This window comes from Octopus sinensis, linkage group LG6 (genome assembly GCF_006345805.1).
Source record: "Octopus sinensis linkage group LG6, ASM634580v1, whole genome shotgun sequence".
In the NCBI taxonomy this organism is placed as follows: Eukaryota; Metazoa; Mollusca; class Cephalopoda; order Octopoda; family Octopodidae; genus Octopus; species Octopus sinensis.
Window position 1 is genome coordinate 21734350 of NC_043002.1, and position 23376 is coordinate 21757725.

General features: G+C 36.3%; 1 protein-coding gene across 6 annotated transcripts in view; it reads left to right on the forward strand.

The window, feature by feature from the left end:
- Positions 1-23376, forward strand: part of LOC115212791 (serine/threonine-protein kinase MRCK gamma) — a 428828-nt gene that overhangs the window by 321572 nt on the left and 83880 nt on the right. For all 6 annotated transcript variants that reach the window (XM_036503706.1, XM_029781487.2, XM_029781485.2 and 3 more), the window contains 3 exons: positions 12272-12442; positions 13656-14035; positions 18918-20918. In XM_036503706.1, the coding sequence (XP_036359599.1) occupies positions 12272-12442; positions 13656-14035; positions 18918-20918 (2552 nt within the window). The remainder of the gene's footprint in view (positions 1-12271; positions 12443-13655; positions 14036-18917; positions 20919-23376) is intronic.

Below are 23376 nucleotides of genomic sequence, written 5' to 3' on the forward strand. Positions count from 1 at the left end.
TTCAGAGAAGTTCCTCCCTCTGGTATTAAATGGGCCTCTCTTTTGGTAATAAATCGATGGGGTTATTCAGATATGGGGAGACTGTGAAGTAGATGTAAATGACAGAGTTTCAGATTTTTATCCAACTCTAAATGCCATGTATTGATTGATGCAATGCCCCAACTGGAATTTATAATGTTTGGATGAATGTGGTGGTGGTGGTGGGTTTTTTTCCCTCCCTCTATTTATGATATGTAAAAATGTAAAATTAGAAACTGCCTATGATAATATTTTATCTAGTGTATCACAATGAGTTTTAAATAATAGCTGGAGCAAGTGTTCTGTTATGGAAAGGCCATTTAAGTCATTGACAAATAAGTTAACAAGTGAAGGTGGTGTCTTGCATAACAGAAAATTAATTGTTTCACTAACTTGTTCAAGAACATTAAAAGATATGCTTGACAATGTTCATTGTGGCCCAACATCATTAAAGGACTGGTTGAAATTAGAAATGTATTGGCCAGGGTTCTACAAGTGTGTGGAATGATATGTTAGATGTCCAACAAAACTGGAATTACCTCACACTGTATAGACGTAGCATAATAAAGAAATTAAAGCATGTGTGGATATGGATCATACTTTTGACACAGCACTTATTGATGCATACTGTGGGTGGTCAGAAGCGATAAAAGTTAAGAATAAAGATGCAAAAGCAGATAAGGGCAGGTATTAAGAATGTTGTTTGCTAGAAATGGTGGTCCAGAAACATTAATGCCTGACAATGTCTGTGATATAGAACAATGATAACAAGTTGTGTATACGGCTTGATAAGATTGGATATAAACTCACGAAATGCCTCTATATCATGCAGAGTCAAATGGAACTGCTAAAGAAAGGTTGCAAGTGTTAAAATAGGTTTCAATGCATATTTATCATATATAGGTTCTATTAATGCATGTTTAAACTAAATGCTTTTGACTTATCAGACAATCCCTTATACTGAGGAAACCTTTTCACTCCATCTGCTTTGATGGGCAAACAAATATGATGACCAGTAACAATTTATTGTGACATTGCTGCTCAAGTTTTATACTATCATCATCATTGTTTAACATCCGTTTTCCATGCTAGCACGGGTTGGACAGTTCGACTGGGGTCTGGGAAGTTAGGAGGCTGCACCAGGCTCCAGTCTGATCTGGCAGTGTTTCTACAGCTGGATGCCCCTTCCTAACGCTAACCACTCCGTGAGTGTAGTGAGTGCTTTTTACGTGCCACCGGCACAGATGCCAGGGGATGCTGGCAGCAGTCATGATCCGTTGGTGCTTTTTACATGCCAGTGCCCAAGAAATAATAAACCATAAATCAGATTTATATCCCAGGCTGAAATTAATAGTATAAGACTGAAGGGCGAACAGCATATACAAGTTCACACAGAGCAGATGAATAATGGTACAAATATTGATAATGGACTGCAGGTTCAGTCCCTCAAGTTTTGAATGATATTTCAGACTGTTAATAAAGATAGTGATTTGACAACTGAATCAGGAACAAATGCTGCAAATGGTGAGATGTTATTCTCAATTAGCAATAGGAATTAAATCAATTTTGCTTCTGTATGTAAATGTCATTATGCTAATATTTGTCGTGATCACGTGACCGACCAGGCTATCAGATGTTGCTACACATCGCTGGTCAAAATGCGCTTTGCATTATTTTAGCCTTCAAATGACGCCACCCCACTGGCTAAGCGAGCAGGCCAACAGAAGAAAGTGTGAGAGAAAGTTGAGGGCGGAAGAGTACAGCAGGGGTCGCCACCACTCCCTGCCGGAGACTTGTGGAACTTTAGTTATTTTCACTCTATAAACACACACAACGCCCGGTCTGGGAATTGAAACCGCGATCCTCCGACCATGAATCTGCTACCCTAATGACTGGGCCATTGTGCCTCCACATATTTGTAATATTGCATGTATTTTATACACAAGCTGATTAAGATTATTTAAGTTGGTTTCCAGCTTGATGTTTGAGCTTGGCTATTCAGTTGAATAAAGCTTCTGAATATAAAGGATTGCATGCAACTACAGCTTTACTTTGATACATACTGTACAATACAGCAGAAACAGCATAGATATAATAAAGTGTCCTAGCCAGAAAGACAGTGAAATTTCTACACTGAATACTGAACCCCACCACCCATCATCTTTGTTTTACCTTGTTCCATTTCACTAATATTGCCATTGATGATACATGATGATTCACTGTCTTGGCTATTTATGTGGTTCATTTAAAACCATGGCAAATTTTCTATCTGCAAGGTACTAATGGCTCTGTCAGGGCTTATATTACCCTCTGACTTGTATCTTTTCACAATGGTCAGCTAAGACTGCAGTCTTCTGGAGCTAGACAGAAGCATTCATTCTACTTAAGATATTTTACTGTCCTTTTATATTAGTCATATAATACAATACTGTCCTCTAGCCCGATGTAAGTTTATTATTTACTCTCCTTTCACGTTAGCAAGATAATACAGCATTGGCCGATGCAGAATAAATTTTCTGTGATTTTTAAACTGTGGAGTGGCCAAATCAATAACATTGATTTGTTTTCAATTTTTAACCTCCACTTGACTTCTAACTATTGAGTCGAGTTACTCTCTCTCTCTCTCTCTCTCTCTCTCCTTAGAGAAGCAGTATTGCTTACTCTGACCAGCCCTTACTAAGCCACATGTAAATCTCCTCTCAAAAAAAAACAAATTAAAGTGAATGGAAAGAATTAGAAGATGTTATATTATTCACAACAGTCCTTCCTTCCATCCCAGAATATCAACTTCCTGACCATATTTTGTCTTGTAAAGCTTATTGGCACTGGTCCTACTATGACCACTACCTCACTAAACCATAAAATAAAATATAATTAAATGTAATATTACTTTATTTGGAATCAAACAATTAATCAGTCCCTCATTCCATAAAAATATATATGGCATGGTCAGGATTGGAGCATCTTTGGTCGCAAGTGTCATCAGTGAGCTGGATTTGATAACATGGTTACTAGTGGTGGCTGCTGGTGATAAATCTCTGCAATCATTTATTTTCTGCCCCTTTCTTGAAAATCTGCTGCATGCAGAAAGGTATTCAAAGTAATGGTGGCAATATTGTTACAGAATGTATTCCGTTGGTTTGCTCTAGAGGAAGGGGTTATATTTATGGCCTTTGCAGATCTTCCAATATCAACAGTTAATGTTCATATTGATATCTTTGAGAGAAGCATCTACAGGGCAGGGGAGTAGGGAAAGCATTCCAATGTGTTGACATTCTGGGGAGAAGAATTGGCTGCAGGGGTTAGTGTTGGGTCATAAGATTTTTATACAATACAAATGATGAGCAGAAGAGGGAGATGAGTGATTCAGGCATACTTGAATGGTTGTGGTGGTATGAAACGAGCCAGCTTTGATGAATAGCAGTCACAGTAATAATGATAGAAAAGGTAGGAAAAAAGCAAGTAAAATAGCACAATTATGGACCAGATGTTGGAGTGAATTCATACCAATCATGCAATCTAAAATGTCTAAATTACAGGGTGCCACCTAAATTCAGGAGTAGTACACCATTGTGGGTTTCACTTGAGTTGAGTAGAGGTAGTAATTATTGAGCACTGAAATATTTTCATACTTTAAAAAGAAAGACCAATCTTTGTTATGTAGTTTTGCTTTATGTTGAAGGTCTGTCTTTACCAGGAGAAATCCACATTGATGGTGAAGCCTAGCATTTGTGAGATGATCCTGTGGATTTCAGTTATATGCTGCTCTTGTCTGGAGAGATGAGAGCATCAGTAATGTTCTCTTGACATGTGTAGTGACTGTATCTTAGTTCTATAGAAAGAGACAAAATTGGCATGACCCCATAGAAGGATGTTTTCCAGAACTCTTCTTGTTGTCAATGAGGGTTTTTTGTGAAGTGCCTGGGTTACATGGGGATGACACAGGGTTGTGGAATTTTAGAGAGGAATGATGGGTGATATCTTCTGTGTAGGAGTGAATGTTGTTGGACATGACAATAAGTAAATCCTCAGTGTGCAACATGAAAAGTGTAAGGGACAAAACTGAACCTTGGGGTATAGAAGAGCTGATGGAGTGAGTTAGATAGAGCCTAATTAGCACAAGGCAGCATCAAATCGGAAACACTGATCCAAGAGACAAGAGCCGGGCAGAGCACATCAGGGGGTTGGTTTTTTAGGATATTTATTTGCACTCAAATCACATCACATTTTCTCTCTCTGTCTCTTTCTCTCTTTTTCCCTCTGTCTTCCCTTTCTCTCCAGGTCTTTGTCTATTTCTCTCTCTGTTTCTTGTTCTTTCTCTCCGATTCCTTCATGACATCTCACTCCCCATCTCTTTGTGTTTTCCCCACATCCTTTCTTATTTCTTTATTGCCCACAAGGGGCTAAACATAGAGGGTACAAACAAGGACAGACAAAGGGATTAAGTTGATTAGATCGACTCCAGTGCATAACTGATACTTAATTTATCGACCCCAAAAGGATGAAAGGCAAAGTCAACCTTGGCGGAATTTGAACTCAGAACGTAACTGCAGACAAAATACCTATTTCTTTACTACCCACAAGGGGCTAAACACAGAGAGGACAAACGAAGACAGACAAACAGATTAAGTTGATTATATCGACCCCAGTGCGTAACTGGTACTTATTTAATCGACCTCAAAAGAATGAAAGGCAAAGTCGACCTCGTCAGAATTTGAACTCAGATCATAGCGGCATACGAAATACCGCTAAGCATTTCGCTTGGTGTGCTAATGTTTCTGCCAGCTCGCCACCTTTCCTTCTTTTTTCATCCCCCCCCCCCATCCCTTCTTGATAACTCCCTTCTACCTTCTTTCTGAAATCACCAAAGTTGCACTACATGGTACTCTGCAAAGTTCTGTGCAGACAGCTATCACTGCAATATACACACCTTGCGTAACAAACAACAGTTGCTCGTTAGGAAGCTAATGAGCTACTCTGCAATGGTACACATGTAACATCCTGTTTATTGATTGAACCTATCTTAATCAACATTTTTGTTTTTTATATCTAGTTGTTTACCGTGTGTGTGTATCTTTGCATATGCATGAGTTTGTGTGTATATGTATATATGTGTGTATGTATAAATATACATATATCTGTGTACACACATACTCCTATAGTAGGGGATTGTGGCCTAGTGGTTAGTGTGTTGGGCTCAGAATCATAAAGTCATGGGTTCAATTTCAGGACTAGGTGACACATTAAGTCCTTGTATAAGGCACTCCATTTTATTTTGCTCCTTCCAGTCTGCTGAAAAATGTGTACCAGAGGGTTCTTCCTTCCCTTCCTCCAGCTGTCACATCCTGGTGTTTCACTGGGTCAAGAGATCAAGGTTTGAGCAGCTGCCTGAGTCTGCATACTTAAAACAATTACTGAAAGCATGCTACATACTTCCTAGCCATACTCACTAGTCATATGTATGTGTGTGTGTGTTGTTTAGTGGTGATCTACCCTTGGGCAAATCCTGTGCATGTGAACTTCTCCAGCACTCTCTATACAGCCTGGGAGGGCCTGTACCCTCCTTTGCTGCTGTTAAGTTGATTACAGGGGTTTCAGATACCATGACTAGACTTAATGGTGGATGTTCTGTTAGAACAAACTATACTGCAGTGGATACCATGAAAGAGGCTCTTGTATTGGCTTTTGGTGTAAAATACACTCTCATTTATTCTGCTTGCTGGGAGATAAATCCCTACCATCTCCAGTGCAGAGACCTCCAAATCATGTGATTTCAACCTTCCTTGGCTTTGTCAGTGGTGGACACTCGACTGCTAGAGATAGCAGCGACTCGTAATAGTGACTATGTAAAATTTCTATTTAACTTTTGCATTCCAGATGGCACTTAGGAAGCCTGGCATAATTCATGATGACAAAAATAACAATTTGTTATTAATTAGTGACATAACACTACCAAAAGTTTTTAATGTTGTGCACAGGTGTGTTGAGTAGTAAGGTGAATAGCTTAGGAATTACATTGGTCTAGCTGTTGAATTACAACATCATAGCAGTAAAGAACTAGCTATCATCACAATTGTCTTTCCACCTCTTACCTACCTTATTGCATCTACCAACATTTCAGCCTCACACTTATTACTTATTCCCAGCCCTTTATCCACAGAACACTGGTCCTCTAGAATCTCTGTTCCCTCTGTTCATGTCTTTTCTGTAAGTGTTGACCTGCAACACTGTGATGCTTTAAATGAAACAGCATCAAACTTACTAGTTTCAGAAGGCCTGCAAAGGTTATTGGTACTTCCCATTCCTCAAAATCCAGCAAGTGAAAATATAAAATTTCAATTTGTAATTAGTACATCAGCAATTATATGCAACCACTTATCTAAAGTTAAGGACAGATATCGATAATAATAATAATACATAAGAACATTCCAGAAAATAGCAATTTTTATCATTCAATATTGAGCTAGTTTATGGTTTGTTGGAAAGCCTTATAAAAGTGTTCCTTTTGTTCATCTCTCAGCCCTGTTTGTGAGGTGTATGCAGGTAAATGTTACCTCTGTGTTCTCCATGTTTACCCAAAGTTTAATTAAATTGCACCCTCTGACTACTTCAGTTACTTGATCTCTTTTTCTACTAACAATATGCCTAAATCGAACATCCTCTGACCTCATTGCAGTTACCCATGCAGAAGAATTCACACCTTTGTTCATATCACTCACAAGGAGGCTCTTTTTCATCTTGTCTCATGCACACAACACACATCTCTTGTTTGCTCCAATATCTCTGCAATCTCTCTTGAACTACTTTTTATTGTGCCAATGTAGACACAGATATATACACTATAGAAGAGATACATGTGCACATATAAGTAAATGGACCATCCAAATGATTAGTACTCAGCTGAACTTCATGCTCATTGAACTAGCCTTTAAGTAATTGAACATTCCATAGACACACTGTTCTTAATATAATGAAATTCTGATATAGAATCAGGGTGATGCAGTGAGTGGTACATGCACACATATAGACACACATTCACATATACACTTAGTAATGATGTACTATTTGAATTAATGAAAACAGAGAGTCTTTGCTACAAAAATAAATGTTAAGTGTGTATGTGTTTGTGTTTGTCCACAAATAATATAAGATCATCAACAGAGATGAAAATCTACATCCATAGTTACTACCTCCACCACTACCACCACCACCACCACTGCTGCTACTACTACTACTATTACTACTGCTGCTGCTGCTGCTACTACCACTACTTCTACTATGTGTGTGTGTGTCTGTGTTGGGGTATGTGCATGTAAAAATACATTATAGACTTCACAGCTAACCATCAATTACATTTTTTGGTATATTTAAAAAAAAATATTTCCCCTCTTATAATAGTTATTTTCTAATAGTCTATTAAATCTTTTATAGGCAATCATATATGTGTGTTTGTACATATTTATATGTGTATGCCTCTCCCTCCCCTCCCTCTCTCTCTCTCTCCCTCCCTACACACACACAATGTGCATGCACATACACATATACATGCATGTATGTGTTATCATCATCATCGCCGTCTTCATTTTACTTCCACTTTTCCATGCTAATGTAGTCCTGGATGAGGTTTCTGAGGCAGTGTTTCACAGCCAGATGTCATTCCTGTCACTATCCCTTTTAGTCACTTCTTAAGCACATGGGGACATGGTGTTCCTGTTCTAAAACTCACTAGCATGCGTACATACATGCACAAACATACACACAAACACATACACAATATATATATATATATGCACACGCACACACATATGCATATACATATGTTTACACACACACACATATATATACACAGCCACACATGCATATACATATGTCCATATATATTTACACATACACACACACACACATCTGTCTTTGAAGGCAGTTGATGATTCACTCCGATTCTACTCAGATTCATATCATGTGCTTTCAATCGCTATATGAACATGAAATACACACACACACATGCATATATATATATGTTTATATACACACACACTCACATGCACACATGACATGCATAAATATATATAACAATGGCTATAACTCAACAAAAACAATATAGACATGTAACATGCGTTCACTATGTAATTATATCTCCATACTGATGCATATCTCTGTGGAAAATGCATACAGATGATGCATTATCTGGATATATAAGTGTTGATATTCAGTGTTATATGCATGCATGTTCTTGTACTTATTTTTTGTTTTTGTATAACCACACAACAAACATATTAGGGTACTCCCATAAATATTTAACAGTTACATCATCTCTTTAATCCATCCTTTTTAAAATAACCGATTTAATATTCCTAAAAGAGAGCTTCTAACATCAAAATCTAACTTTGACCTTTCTCTCACCTATGTTAAGTGACAAACTGAATTGGTGTTATGTCTTTTAACTGTCTTTTGTGAACACTAAATTAACTCAACTACCCTTGTATACAAAGAATCTTGATTAGTCAAAAGAAAAAACTTAAATCAACACAAATTGTCACTTGATTATGATACATTGCATACTTCTTTACTTACATACCTGACTAGATCATGAACAATAACAGCTTCCTTTATCAAACCAGAAAAACTGTCTCCACCATCCATTTCTTTCAACACACACCCTACAAACATATATATTCCTCCTGTCCCTTTCCATCCTCTGCTTCCTACTCAACCACTTCTCTTGTCAGCCTGCACCACACCCAGTTCTCTTTCACATTGTTCCATCTCTGAAAAGATCACATTGACAAAGACTATATAAATCCAGGAAGACAAAAGTCTACCACTGTTTGTCTGATGATGGATAATAAGCAAGAACTTTGGAGTCCCTACCAACCTTTTCCTTTTAAATACATAAGAAATGACAGCAATATCATTGCTTGTTGCTGAGTAATTTTCAGAGAGGCAGAACTCTGAACAAACACACAGATACATATGTGTGTGCATGCTCACTCTTTCTCTCACAAACACACATTGACACATAAAATATATTGGAAGGACTTCTTTTCCTGTTTCTGCCAAACAAATATATTAATAAACCTTTGGTCAGCCTGAAGCTATTTCCAAGGTGCTGCATGGTGGGACTAAGCCATGTGGTTGGAAAGTAAACTTCTTAGCTATGCAACCATTGTAAGTATGTGAAATAAGATAGTCCTTAGTGGAGAAACAAGTAAAGGAAGGGCATCCAACTGTAAAGCAATTCTTCAATAATATTTTTGCTTAACTCATAATCTATGATAGCATGAAAAATGTAAAATTGAACAAACATTGATCGTTATCTTCACTGTTTTAACATCCACTTTTCCATGATACACACACATGCACACACACACACAAACATGCATATACATACTCAATTTTCCATGCTATATACACTTATCTACAACCATCTATCTATCTACACATACACACACACACACACTCACACATACAGACACATATATATGTATGTTACATATATATATGTACACACACATACACATGCACATTTTCCTGTATATATTCATACATACATACATGCATATATATATGCACACACACTCTTATATTTAGTGAAAGATTCTATACACACACACACTCACACATACACCTATGTGTATGCATGTATGTACATACATATGTACATGTACACACATATACACATGCACATTTTCCCATATTACATACATGCATATATATATATGCACACACACATGCACATACACACACAGGTGCACACACACACTTTTATATTTACTTACAGATTCTATACACACACACACACACACACCTATACACTCACTCAAACTTATACATATACACACTTCTCCATAGGCACGGAGGGTTTCTTTTTTTCTTTTCTTTTTAAACTGATAACAGTAAAAAAAAAGTTCGGATGAACATTATATTCTATCTCTTAATAACAACGTTTTTTCCTCCCAGAAAGTTCCGCTGTATTTCAAAGCAACAGCATTTGCAGCATCAACAACAACAACAACAACAAAGTATACATATGAATTTGATTCACAACGCAATTAGCAGCTGAAACGTTGCAATATTGTATTAGGTTGTTGACGCTGATGTTGCTGTTGTTATTGCTGTTGTTGTTGTTGATCCTGTTTCGTGTTATGCTGTAATTACCTTAGGTTATTATGCTTGAAGAAATACACACGCATATCCATATGTATGCACGCACACACACACACACTCACACTCACACACGCACACATACACATACGTACGTACATATTTCTTTCTTAGCAAGGATGTATATTTAATATATCTTCATATACTAGAAATATATATTTGTGTGTTTATTTATATATGTATGTGTACATGTGTGTGTTTTATGCATACGTGTATATATATATATATATGTATGTATGTATGTTTGAGTGTATGTCTGTATTGTCACTATATACTATGTATATATATAGATACAGACATATGCACACACACACACACACACACAAACATAAGTATTTCTTTCTTAGCAAAAATGTATATTTAATGTCCACATATACTAGAAATATATATATATATATATATATTATATATATATCTATATATATATATATATATATATATATATATATATATATATATATATATATAAACATGGAACAAAGCTAATATATATATGTGTGTGTTTCATATATATATATATAAAATATTATTCGAGACAAACCACTATTTTGCAAAACAAACAAGGAAAGACTTAATTAATACATAAAATTTAATAAATAGTCAAAAAACCGCCACTACAATCGTTTCTTGTCTGATCGACAATCTTCAGGTGGACTTCCAATAATTCAGTGTCAAATTTTATGTATAATAAGTCTTTCCTTGTTTGTTTTGCAAAATAGTGGTTTTGTCTCGAATAATATTTATAATATTTTACTATAAAATCGATTTAATCCTAAATCTGATTTTTTCCCTGTAAATTTGGATTTATTCCCTAATATTTATTATTATATATATATATATATATATATATATATATATATATATGAGTGTATGTCTGTATTGTCAGCATATACTATACAATCACACACACACACATATGCACACATACACACACACAGTTATTTCCTTCTGTTGTGACTCAGTTTCTTTCAGTCACACACACACATACAAGGTGTGTCGCTACATTTCTTCAGGCTATATTGTGGAATTATGAATGATGGTGGAAAACGTTAAGTCTGTCACAGAATACGCTAAGTCCATGGATACACTTGAAATGTTGGGTTTTGTTTTTTGTTTTAGTTAAGGCTAGTCCCATGACTGGACTTGTTGTTGCTAAGAGATCCTTTTTAATGGGGGCTACTACACATCATAAAGGGAAGTACTCAAAGTTTCTGTGGCACAAAAGCTGTTTTAGAGTCTAGAGTCAATTTCTGTAAGTTGTGATATTCAAGCGTTTGGGAGTTGGATGTGTTCCAAAAGGAACCACTGCTAGTAAGGGCAGTTGGACAATATCTCTTATTTCTACTTAAGAGATGTTGCAAGTTGCTTCATTTTCTAGAATTTTCCTATCAGATAAAAATTTTAAGTCCTGTGGCTCTTAAATGTATGGCTTGATTTTATTAGCTTTGTTCCATGTTATTTGGACAGGGAACATTTCATTCTTTGGTTTTTGAGTTTGCAGAGGAATTGTGATACAAAGGTGGAATTTTGCTTGGATATGTGTTTCAAAAACAAGTCCTTGTGCTGTTGCTGTTTAATATTCCAATGTATACATGCACAAACACATCCATACATACACCTATCCTATACACAACACACAAACACACACTTGTGCAAGCACAAATACACATACACACTTGTATATAAAGAAGGATTTCTTGAATCATTGCTTTCTAATTCTGCCATTGCAGTCAACTTCCATATACGGTCACACAAGGTGATTAACCTGCATACGCACACATACACATGCCCACATTTACTCATACATGCACATAAACAACTATATATAAATATATATATAGCAATATAACCACAGACGTGCTGTTGGCTATTTCTTTTGACTTTTCCCTTTCTCCTTTCCAACAAAGAGCTATGCTCAAAACATCAAACTCTCTCTTTCTACCAAGCGTCAAACTAATACATTCCTTGTGCACATCCTCTTGTTGTCCATTAACTTTATTATTCATTTTTTGAATTGATTGTTTATTTGAATTGACACACACACACACACACACACACACATATATATATATAATTTCTTGTGTCTTTTCAGTCCAACTTTGCCATGGGTCGACTTCCACATAATTGCAAAAAGGTTTACATGTTAGACTTTGGCCTGGCCCGCCAGTATACAACCTTAAATGGAGAAGTTCGACCACCACGTGCTGCCGCTGGCTTCCGGGGTACAGTACGCTATGCTTCAGTAAATGCACATAAGAATAAGGTAAGTCGGCATTTTTTACAATACAAGACAGATGCATACGTGTGTGTGTGTGTGTGCATGAGCGTGTGTGTGTGTGTGTGTGTTGAATGCCATACTGTGAGGTGATAAAGCTCTCCAGGTTTGAAGTCTTCTTGTCATCAGCCTGGAGAAATCATACAAAGAAAGAAGTCTTCTTCCCACCACTGCAGTCTCCATGACTGCCACCATTGTTGTCAGACAATCACATCATCAAGATATCAAAACTATGAAATAATGCTTGATTAACTTTTAAAAATGAGAATAAATAGGCTTTACATTTGGTACAGTAACCCGAATGCTAAAGGGTTAAAGAAGTTAGAAAAGTTTACAAGGAAATTTAGCAAGTACATTAAATAGGTTTAGTTTTTGCACCAAAAGTTCTTACCGTGATTCATGTGGTCTCCAATTAAAAGACTTCAGGATGCCTTTTAAAGAGAGATTTAGCTGCTATGTTATGCATGTAGGTCAAGCAATGGCATCAAAGCTCTTATTCATGGCAGATGTGGTATTTTGAGCATCTTGAGTGATCCTGTAACAGGCACTCCCTTCAGGCAAGCAGGTCAAGTGCCTATGTAGAAATTTCTTTACTGCTTACCACAAAACTGACATTTTTTTGGTCAAGTTGCTCCATAGTTAAATGATTAACCATTCTTGATAAAAAGGAAAAAGAAAAAAAAAGGAAACCACCTACAACTTCCTGTTTCTGTGATACAAACTTCCTGTTTTAAAATTAAAACATTCCATCAAAATTTCATGTTATGTTCCAAACACCAGCTTAACCCTTTTGTTACTGTATTTAGTTTGAGATGTTCTGTGTTTCTTTCAATTACTTTAAATATAACAAAGAATTTAGTAAAATAACTTAGTTATCATTAAGCTAGTGTTAGGAACATAAATTGTGACTAAGGTTTGGTGGAAAATTTTAATCCAAAACTTATGAAAACAAGACATTTGTACTACAAAGCCAGGGTCGGTTTCAGCTGGGTTGGTAACGAATGGGTTAATAAGGTGCAAGTTATTTCATTAAATTTATCATCATTTTCAAAATTAAATCAAGCTAAGACAGAAATATGGTCGAAGAAAAAGGGTTAAATCCTTTCCTTGAATAAAGACATTGTTAGTTTTTGTTGTTGTTGTTGATCATTGAAATTTTTACCTGTATTTTTGTTTACTTATTTATTTTATATTTTTGTAGGAAATGGGTCGACATGATGACCTGTGGTCATTATTTTACATGCTGGTGGAATTCATGGTTGGGCAGCTGCCGTGGAGAAAAACCAAAGACAAGGAGCAGGTGGGAACCATGAAGGAAAAATATGACCATACGCTTCTCTTGAAAAATATGCCATCTGAATTCCGCACGTTTCTTGACCACGTCAGCGAGCTGGACTATTACGACAAGCCAGACTACAGCTTGTTACACAACCTCTTCGATCAGTGCATCCGGAGAAAGTCGATTCGAGAGAGCGACCCTTACGACTGGGAGAAGCTGTCCGGCGACGGATCCCTCGCCACAACTACCACAACGACATCACCCCCAGTCGCTATCAAGCAGACCCCTGGAGCAATTCCTGCGTGAGTAGGGGATAAAGGGAGAAATAGAAAGAGTGAGAGAGAGAGAGAGAAGGGAGTGAACATTCATAGCTTCCAATCATGTATGGCTGAGTATGACAAGAGGGGAGGGTCTTACCAGTGACTGTTAGGTTAGATTTTACAAGTCTTAGTCAATGATTGTGTAATAGATAAATTCTCCTTACAATCAAATGATTCCCGGTTTGAGCCCATTGTGTGACACTTTGATTTAGTGTCTCTTAGTGTAGTTTGCATTGACCAATACCTTGAGATTGAAATTTGGTAGTATTTGAAGTAGCTCATCAAATACACACATATACATAAATGTATCGGCACCCTCATCTCAAGTAGGTCATGCAATCAAGAAGAAACTTCATTGATTACCATAAAGCTGAGATATTTTTGTTAGTTCTGTTCATTATTCTGTGATTAAACTCCTTGATAACTATTCAAAATATATAATGTGTATATTGGCAAAATATTTACACATTGTTAAGAAAATTGCTGATAAACCATTTCATCAAACAAAAGTACTTTGTGCTGTTTAATCTGCCTGAGCTGCACAGACAGTCCCTTGTCTGTATCATTATTAGAAAACAAAAAGCAATGAACAATGTAATTGGTCAGTTGAAAACCTACATATACATTATTGTGTTCATTAAAATCTGATGTAACATAATAAGTAACTCTGTTCCATTCTGTAGCGGTGGTCTTTATCTGATAAAGTAGTTTAAATATTTGAACATTAAGTTCAGCTGCTAATATTACTGGTTGCAGATTTGTTGCTTTGTTTAGTATTGGAGCCTTATCACTGCAATGGTTCTTATCTGTGGCTCAGTGCTTTGTATTAACTCTTCCACTGTATTACTGATACTTGTTATCAGTTGTCATCAGCCCACACCTTTGTGCTATGGTGTGGTCTGAGAAAGATACTCAATGTTCCTTTCTTCAGTTACCTGGTAGCAATTGTAAAGCTGGTATTCAAAGACAGACATAAGGAGAGAGAGAGAAAATGAAAAAAAAAATACAGAGAAAGAGAGAGTAGAGAGAATTGGATGCTTGGTGCTTTTCAAATTAGCATGATGGTGTAACAATCCAAGATCAAACCTTTATATTGTACATGAGAGAATATATATACAGGGTGTCCTCTGAAAATGATTACACATTGAGTGATTATAAAATCAGTGTTTATTAAAATATATTTCATTTTCAAGATTTAATAGAGTCTACAGACACAATTTAATTTTTTTTAATGAATGCTGGACCAGTCACTACTGATAATGTGAAGCAATGGAATCACAAGCACCTAGAAACACTTTATTCAGTATTTCTGCATGTTCTCGATCAATGGCTGCCTTCAGTTTGTCAACTGTTGTCTTTTTTTATACCATAAAATTTATTGTATAAGAATCTAGTGATGTGAGTTCTGGTGAATTGGAGGGTTTTCTGTTCAACATCTTTATCCAGTCCACTTGTTTGGCAAAATCTCATCAAAGTAGGTTCTTACTATGGGTAGTCTGGAGGTGCCTTATCTTGCTGGAAATAAGACTCTGCATCTTCAAAGTCCTTTTGAATGCTTGGCTTGACAGATTGTCACTGCAAGTTCAAGTAAATAGGGCCATTCACAGTACTGTAAAAAAAAAACGGGACAATTATTCCTTTCGATCATAAACTACACCATAGTGTTACTCCTGGTAAATCAATATGATGACTTCAATAATAAACATATTCTCAGGTCCCTTATAGATGTAAATGCGGAAGCAAATTGAGCCATTTGATTTAAATGTAGCTTTGTTACTCCAATCTTTGTTGTAAACAATGCATTTTCTATGCATCTTCCCAAGTACCACTTGCAAAACTCCACACTTTTGTCTGGATAATCTTCATTGAGATCACAGACAATTCTTGGAATGTAACTTTTCAATCACAGTACAGGATGGTCCGAAAGTCTTGTTGCCCCCCACTACATATTATTGTCATTGTTATCATTATTTTTTGTTTTAGCACTTCACACACACATACACATGTAATGCTTTGGGCTGCCATATCAAGTAAGCACCTGATAGGACCCTATTTCTTCTATGACACTGTTAACCAACACTATTACTTGGCCGTGTTTAGGGAGTGGTTTGTTCCATAGCTCCAGAGGTTAAATGTTGACCTGAATGATTGTTGGTTTCAACAAGACGGTGCCTTGCCCCACTATGCTATCACTGTCCACAAATACCTAAGTGAAGTTTTTCGGAATAGATGGATAGGGTGAGGATCACAACAACTTCCAGCACCTGTTGATTGGCCTCCCAGAAGTCCAGACCTCACATCTTGCAATAACGCTCTGTGGGGTATTATCAAAGAGAGAGTTTCACATGAACGATACCAGAATACCCATCAGTAGATGGACACTGTTTGGAGAGCCTTTGCAACAATCACCAAAGCACAGTTTCGAAAAATATCATACATGACATGGCGCCGCATCATTTTGTGCCATGAAAATGATGGTGTTCATACAGACCTCCTCAATGTGTGACAGCGTCAATGAAAGGGAATAAACTAAATCCAATTCATGCTTTGGGCTACTTCATCTATTGTTCTCATTGCTTTTTGGTTAGGGGTAACAAGACTTTTGGATGCCACCCTGTACTTTGAAATGCTTGATTTTGAGATTCCTCATGAATTGCTTGTTGCACAGATTTTCTTCAACTTTAGCAATACATTTCTAGTATTCATTCTTGCTTTGTGGGACTCATTTTCTGGAATACTTCTTGTGGACATTTTTAATAGTTCTGTCAGCTTCAGATTTATCTCTAATTCAAATGATAAGTCACATGGGTGGATTTCTTTGATACTCCCTCCTCCTAAATTATTTCTACACATCAGCTGTATTTTCAAACTTCCAGTATTTTCAAATTTCCTTTGTTCAAAGCTTATCCCGACTACCTTCATTATTCCTAATAGATTTTAAGTGTCTAAAAAGACTTGAAAATTTAGTGAGATATCAACTGTTAAAGTATGTATACATTTTTGGGACAGCCTGTATATATATTATATTCTCAGCACAGTTTAATTTTGTTTGTTTATTGGTTTCCTTTTCACCAGTAGAGGTGGAAGGAAGACAGTTGTGATTTTAAAAGATATTTCTTTATTTTGTACGTTTGTATATTTGTATAAGCAATACAATTGATTTAACACGAGGTCAATCATTGTAATCTTTAACAACACATTTGTAAAATAGGGGATGGAGCCCTTTTGTTAATCAGTACAGTCTGAGACATGAAGAGTTATGTAGCTTGCATCTGTTACACACAACCCAGTGCTTGCTGTAATTTTAATGTTTGAACTTACATTCACAAGATCAGTAATCAGTAGCACAGCCAGCTGAACTTCACAGTTACATAGATGGACAAACACACTACCTGGTTCCATGCTAAGGTCTGGTCCTTGTATATTTTAGCAGAGTTCAATCTGACAAACATTTTGGCAAATACTTACAACATCCTTCACTGTTCATGTTTTTCCATTTTTGGCAGACATTATTAGAATTAAGCAGATAGTATCCATAAAGAACTGCACAAAATGTCTTGTGGTGTTATGTTCTAAGTTCCATTGACATCATCTTTGACTTCTGCTCTTCGGGGCTTGATAAATTATGTACCAGTCAAGTACACCATTGAGACTATGTAAGAAATCTATATAATAATAATAGCAATAATAATAATAATAATAATAATAATAATTTTTATTGTAGGCACAAGGTTGGCAATTTAAGGGAGGGGTATAGTCGATTACATCAACCTCAGTACTCAACTGGTACTTATTTTATTGACCCTGAAAGGATGAAAGGCAAAGTCAGCCTTGGCAGAATTTGAACTCCGAATGTGAAGACGGATGAAATGCTGCTGAGCATTTAGCTCCACATGCTAACAATTCTGCTAGCTTGTCATCTTAATAATAATAATAATGATAATGATAATAATAATAATAATACTAATAATTATTATTATTATTATTATTATTATAATTATGGTGAGCTGGAAGAATTGTCAGAGTATTGAATGAAATGCCTTGCGATACGAGGGAATGCTGAAAAGTTCCTGGCTGTAAGGGTATAACAAATAGCCTGGTTGTGGGCCTAACCTTCTGAGTTTTTTTTTTTTTTTACAGGGCTCAGAAAAACTGAAGCCCCACTTCAACAAGTGTGTGAATCTGAGAGGAAAATATGTTGAATAAAATCACAATTAACAGATCCTCCTGTATAATCTTTTACCCAAAACATCTTTTCAGCATCCCTTTGCATATATTCCACTCTGAATTCAAGTCCTGCTTAGGTCAATTTTGCCTTTAATCCTTCCTGAGTTGATAAAATACATTAGGGTCAACGGTATCATCTGACCTCCTTGCCCACAAAACTGCTAGTCTTGTGCCGAAATCAGGAAAAATCATTATAAATTATTACTACTTGCAGTGCACATAGGTTTACGCAAATTGTTGTGTATTTTATGGAGTTGTTTTGCCAGTTCAATACCCAACCTGATTTTTTCTTGAAGGAAGCAGTTTATTTTTTCCCTAACAGTTTGAGCTAATGAAACAGTCAGCAGTATTACAGTGCTACTGCTGCTGCCAGCAATGAATTACACCATTATTTAGGCACTTAGCTCTACTTTTACAGCTAAATGGAATAGAGTAGGTTGTTGAGTGTTAGATGTCTTTGCCATAGATTGTAGTGAGACTCAATCTAGTCAACTTTGCAATGATTGTCCTCTTCTATATTGACTTATTTGCTTTGTTGTTATGTAATTGACAATTACTTTGTTGTTGCTTAATTGATTAACAAATTTATTAATTATTTTCTTTTCTTTTTTTTTTTTCTTTTTACAAATTATTGCAGCCACCTTCATGGACCACATACTCCAGGTCATGGTGCCACAGACGTGATGGATGAAAACTTCAGCTATAACCAAGAAGAGGACCATGCTGACACGAAGAAAGGAAACATCGATCTGATTATTGACAACCACATGTACAAAAGTGAGATGGATAATCGACTTCGTGAAGAACAGAAAGAAAGAATGTGCCAGAAGAAACAGTTGGAGCAACTCGAGAAGGATGAATGGAAGTGCCGATCTGAGCAAGGAAGCAAAGAAATGATTGTGGACAAGGCCGAGATTCTAAAAGCTGACAAGGCTCAGCTCTCTATTGCTGGGGGTCAAAAGTCTTCGTCTGACCTTGCTGTTCTCGACAATCAGCTGCGCCATATTCTCAAGCCAACACCCGACGATCCCGGCTGCAGTAAATGCGATTGCGTCAAGAGCACATCAGAGAAGAAGGAACTGGGCGAGGACAAGGATGTGCAGGCTGTTGAGGAGGATCGGGGCAGCAAAGGTGCAGTGAGCAGCAAAGGTACTAAAGAAAGTGGCGAGGAAAAGAATGGCGAGACTCTCATAAAATTATCCCATAGTCCAAAATCTCATGGTGCTATTGAACCAAAAGTAACATCAGGTACCAAGACCCCTGTCGAGAGTCCCGAGAAAGACAATACTCAAAATCACTTCGAGAAGAACTCAAAAGCGGAGCACATGTGCAACATAACTGAGCATACAAACCCAGTCAACCCACAGCAGATTCTCACAGTTAGTGGAGCACCAACTCAGGGAGATGACAAAACTCAAACCCATATGGATGCTACAAACGCATTCAATGATGAATTTGCCACAAAGGCTGCCCCTTATACCGTAATAAGTCACTGGATTGGAATATCTGCATTTGGTTCAAGCTCCGAAGATGAACACGACCACGATCACGACAGCGAACATGGTAATGACACCCGAGGACCAAGCGTTGATAGTAAATTAGTGAAAGTACGTGATAAAGTAAAATATTCTCACCAGAACACGCTAGCGGATGAAGTATCCATCCGGCCAGACAGCGCAAATAGGAACTCAATGACATTATTGGACGATGGCAAAGACGCGTTCAACATTTTAGCCTGCTCAGACGAAGCTGTTGACACCAATGCAGTAGATGCATCGGCTGCTGTGAAAAATAAAGATGTGAATGCAATTAACTGGGAGGAATCAAAATTTTCTTTTCCAGAGGACTCTTCAGAGCACGCACTTCGAAGTATTCCCCGATCGTTTACCATTCCTGATGGAAATGTCCAATTTACTCCATCAAGCCCTAGTAAAATGCCTGAAAAACTTGTGAAAGATATTGGGAATTTGATAGGGTCACCACTAAAGCATCCGTTCAGCGCTACAAGGCGCTTTTTAAAGGTTCGCAGCAGTCTATCCGATAAGAAATCTGGTTCACAATCAAAGGGGGGTGTACTTGGGAAGCCCCCCTTAGCACAACTTACTGTTAAGTCTAGCCCCAAGCACCACAAACGAGGAGATAGTGATGTCGGTTTAAGTGACCACTCAGACTGTGCTGTGTCAAGATTTTTACTAAGTCTAACGAAAGATGACAAAGCTCTGGATAATATTAGTGTCAGTTCTCTAGGGTCCAGGCCAGATCTGGCTCTTGATCCCGATGGGAATTATGTTTTGTCACCTGGGGAAGCCAGCGTAACTCTTACTTCACAGCAGGGTCCCTTTAGGAACAACGAGGATTACGCCTCTTTGGCCGATCCTCATAGTGGCTATACAGAGGACATGTGTAGCAGGAAACATTTCCGAATAGGTGGTAGTAGGCAACGCTCTACATCAGAATCACGAATTAGTAGATCTCGGACTAAAAACAGTCAAAAATTAGCAATGACCAGTTCGTATGAACAAGCTGTTGATTGTTCTGGTAGCAATGCCTTAAAACCTCTGGCTTCTTCTGAACAAGGAACAAGCTTCAGTCCTAAGCCTCCAGGCCATGCGCCACGGAAACCCATTGTTTCAGCAAGGTAAGCTTGAGTATGATAATAATAATAATAATAATTACTGTAAAAGTTTCATTATTTTGTTATGAATACATTGTATGTGAGTTTGACAATTTTTTTTTTTTGGTCATTTTACATTTTGCTATTCTTTCTATGTCTTCTTTTTATATATTATATGTACATGTATGTATACATTGATACATATATGTATACATACATATATGCATACATACATACATACATAACATTTATACATGCTGTGTGTGTGCATAGACGCACCCATATGAGATCAATGAGCATAATTGCTAAGTCCACAGTAGCGACAGGGTATAAGCTCTGTGCTACCATAAATAATTACACCCCCACTTCTGTTCTGAGTACTTTTCTCCTTGTTTCTAAATTCAAATGAACACACATTCACAAATGTATATGCACACACACATTCACAAATGTATATGCGTGCACACACACACACACACACACACACACACACACACACACACACACACACACATATATATATATATATACATACATACATGCAAGTATAAATATACACACATACATATATGGATATATATAGCTATATATATATGCACCAATGGAAGGAAAGGGAACTCAATTTATTAGATAGATTTATATTTAGTGCAAAATATTAATAATATTAATAATAATAATTATTATTGTAATAGTTTCATCATTTTGTTGTGAATACATTGTATGTGAGTTATTGAATTCATTCCATCATTACTCTGCATCTCCCACTGCTACATGTGTGAGGTTCATGACTGATCTTTCAGATAAATTTGGAGTATTATGAAAGACAATGGAAGTTATTGGATGATCTCGTATGGTCATTTGTCAATTTGTTAATGCTGATCATTGGTTAGTCTTGTGGTCTGCAAAGCCTTTGCCCATGGATTTTTGTATTATTTTAAAGGGAGCCAATGCAGGTTGGTTGTCTTTTAAGGTTATTACTCTGCAAGGCTGAATGCCTTTTAAAGACGATTTCTAGGAGTTAATAATTTTCCAGGAAAAATTTCTATCAGTGGCAACAATAAGATGATATTTCTGATTTCCAGTGAAGGAATATTATAGACTGCCTGAGAATCTGGAATTTTTCAGTTATACAAAATCTACAGCTTTGTGTTCCTGATAAAGTATGGTTTGCTTTTGTTGATGATTATTTTAGGTTACTGGTGGCCATGTTATTCTCTGGTCACTCAGTTTGCAAATGAATTATGACAAGGAAGTAAAGTTTTGCCTGTTCCTTGATCTAAAAGAGTAGATATGTTGAAAACAGCAGCAGTGGAGGCTTATTTACTGTTGGACATATATAATTCCTTTTGATGCTGTCCAGGTGTGAAATGGTTGCTTCGTATACAAGAATGGACATCCTTTTCTAAGAAGTGGGCTGCATGAGACATGGCTCATCATTAGGTCAGCTGCACTACTAAAAAAATTCAAGGTAATTTTTTGTTAGGCAAACCATTCTGAAAATCTCATGGGCTACAAGTTTCCTTTGATCAGTATACAGCTTCTGTTGAAAGGTACAGCACCTTGGTTTTTCACACAATTTTATATCCATTTTAACATAGGCCACATTGTGTTTCTACAAAACCAAGATTCATTAAAAGATGTTTCAAGAAATATATATGTACATGTCTGTGTGTATATATATACTTGTGTGTGTGTATATATATCTCTCTCTCTTTATATACCTATATATATATATATAATATATATATATATATAATATATATATATATATGTATATATATATACCTCTCTCTCTATGTGTATATATATATATATGTATATAGATAGATAGATATATAGATTATATCTGTATATATATATATATAGATTACATATATGTAAATATATATGTATATATATATATTGAGAGGGAGAGATTATCTAGATGTGTATATATATATATATGTATATAAAATGTACACATACATACACACATACAGACACACACACATTTTAATTGCTTTGTTGAATTTGGTTAGCTTAACCCTTTCAATACAAACTCGGGTGAAACCACCTCTGGTTCTATTGTACAAATGTCTTGTTTTCATAAGTTTTGAATGAAAATCTTCCACCAAATATTAGTCACAATTTATGTTCCTTACACCAGCTTAATGATAACTAAGTTATTTTACTAAATTCTTCGTTATATTTAAAATTAATTAAAAGAAACACAGAGCATCTCAAAATGAACACGGTAACGCAAGGGTTAAAGCCAACTTAAAAGTTTAGTACTCAATACATGGTGCAAATGTTGAGCTGTGCATTCTTATATTTAAAACCTGCTCCATATGATATATTGTCACATGAACAAATCAAGTTTATATATATATATATATATATATATATATATATAAATTAGAAAAAAACTACCTTTTATCAATTCAAAATGAACAATTAAATCACACCATCTAGAAAATTACATATAATAGAAATATTAAAATTA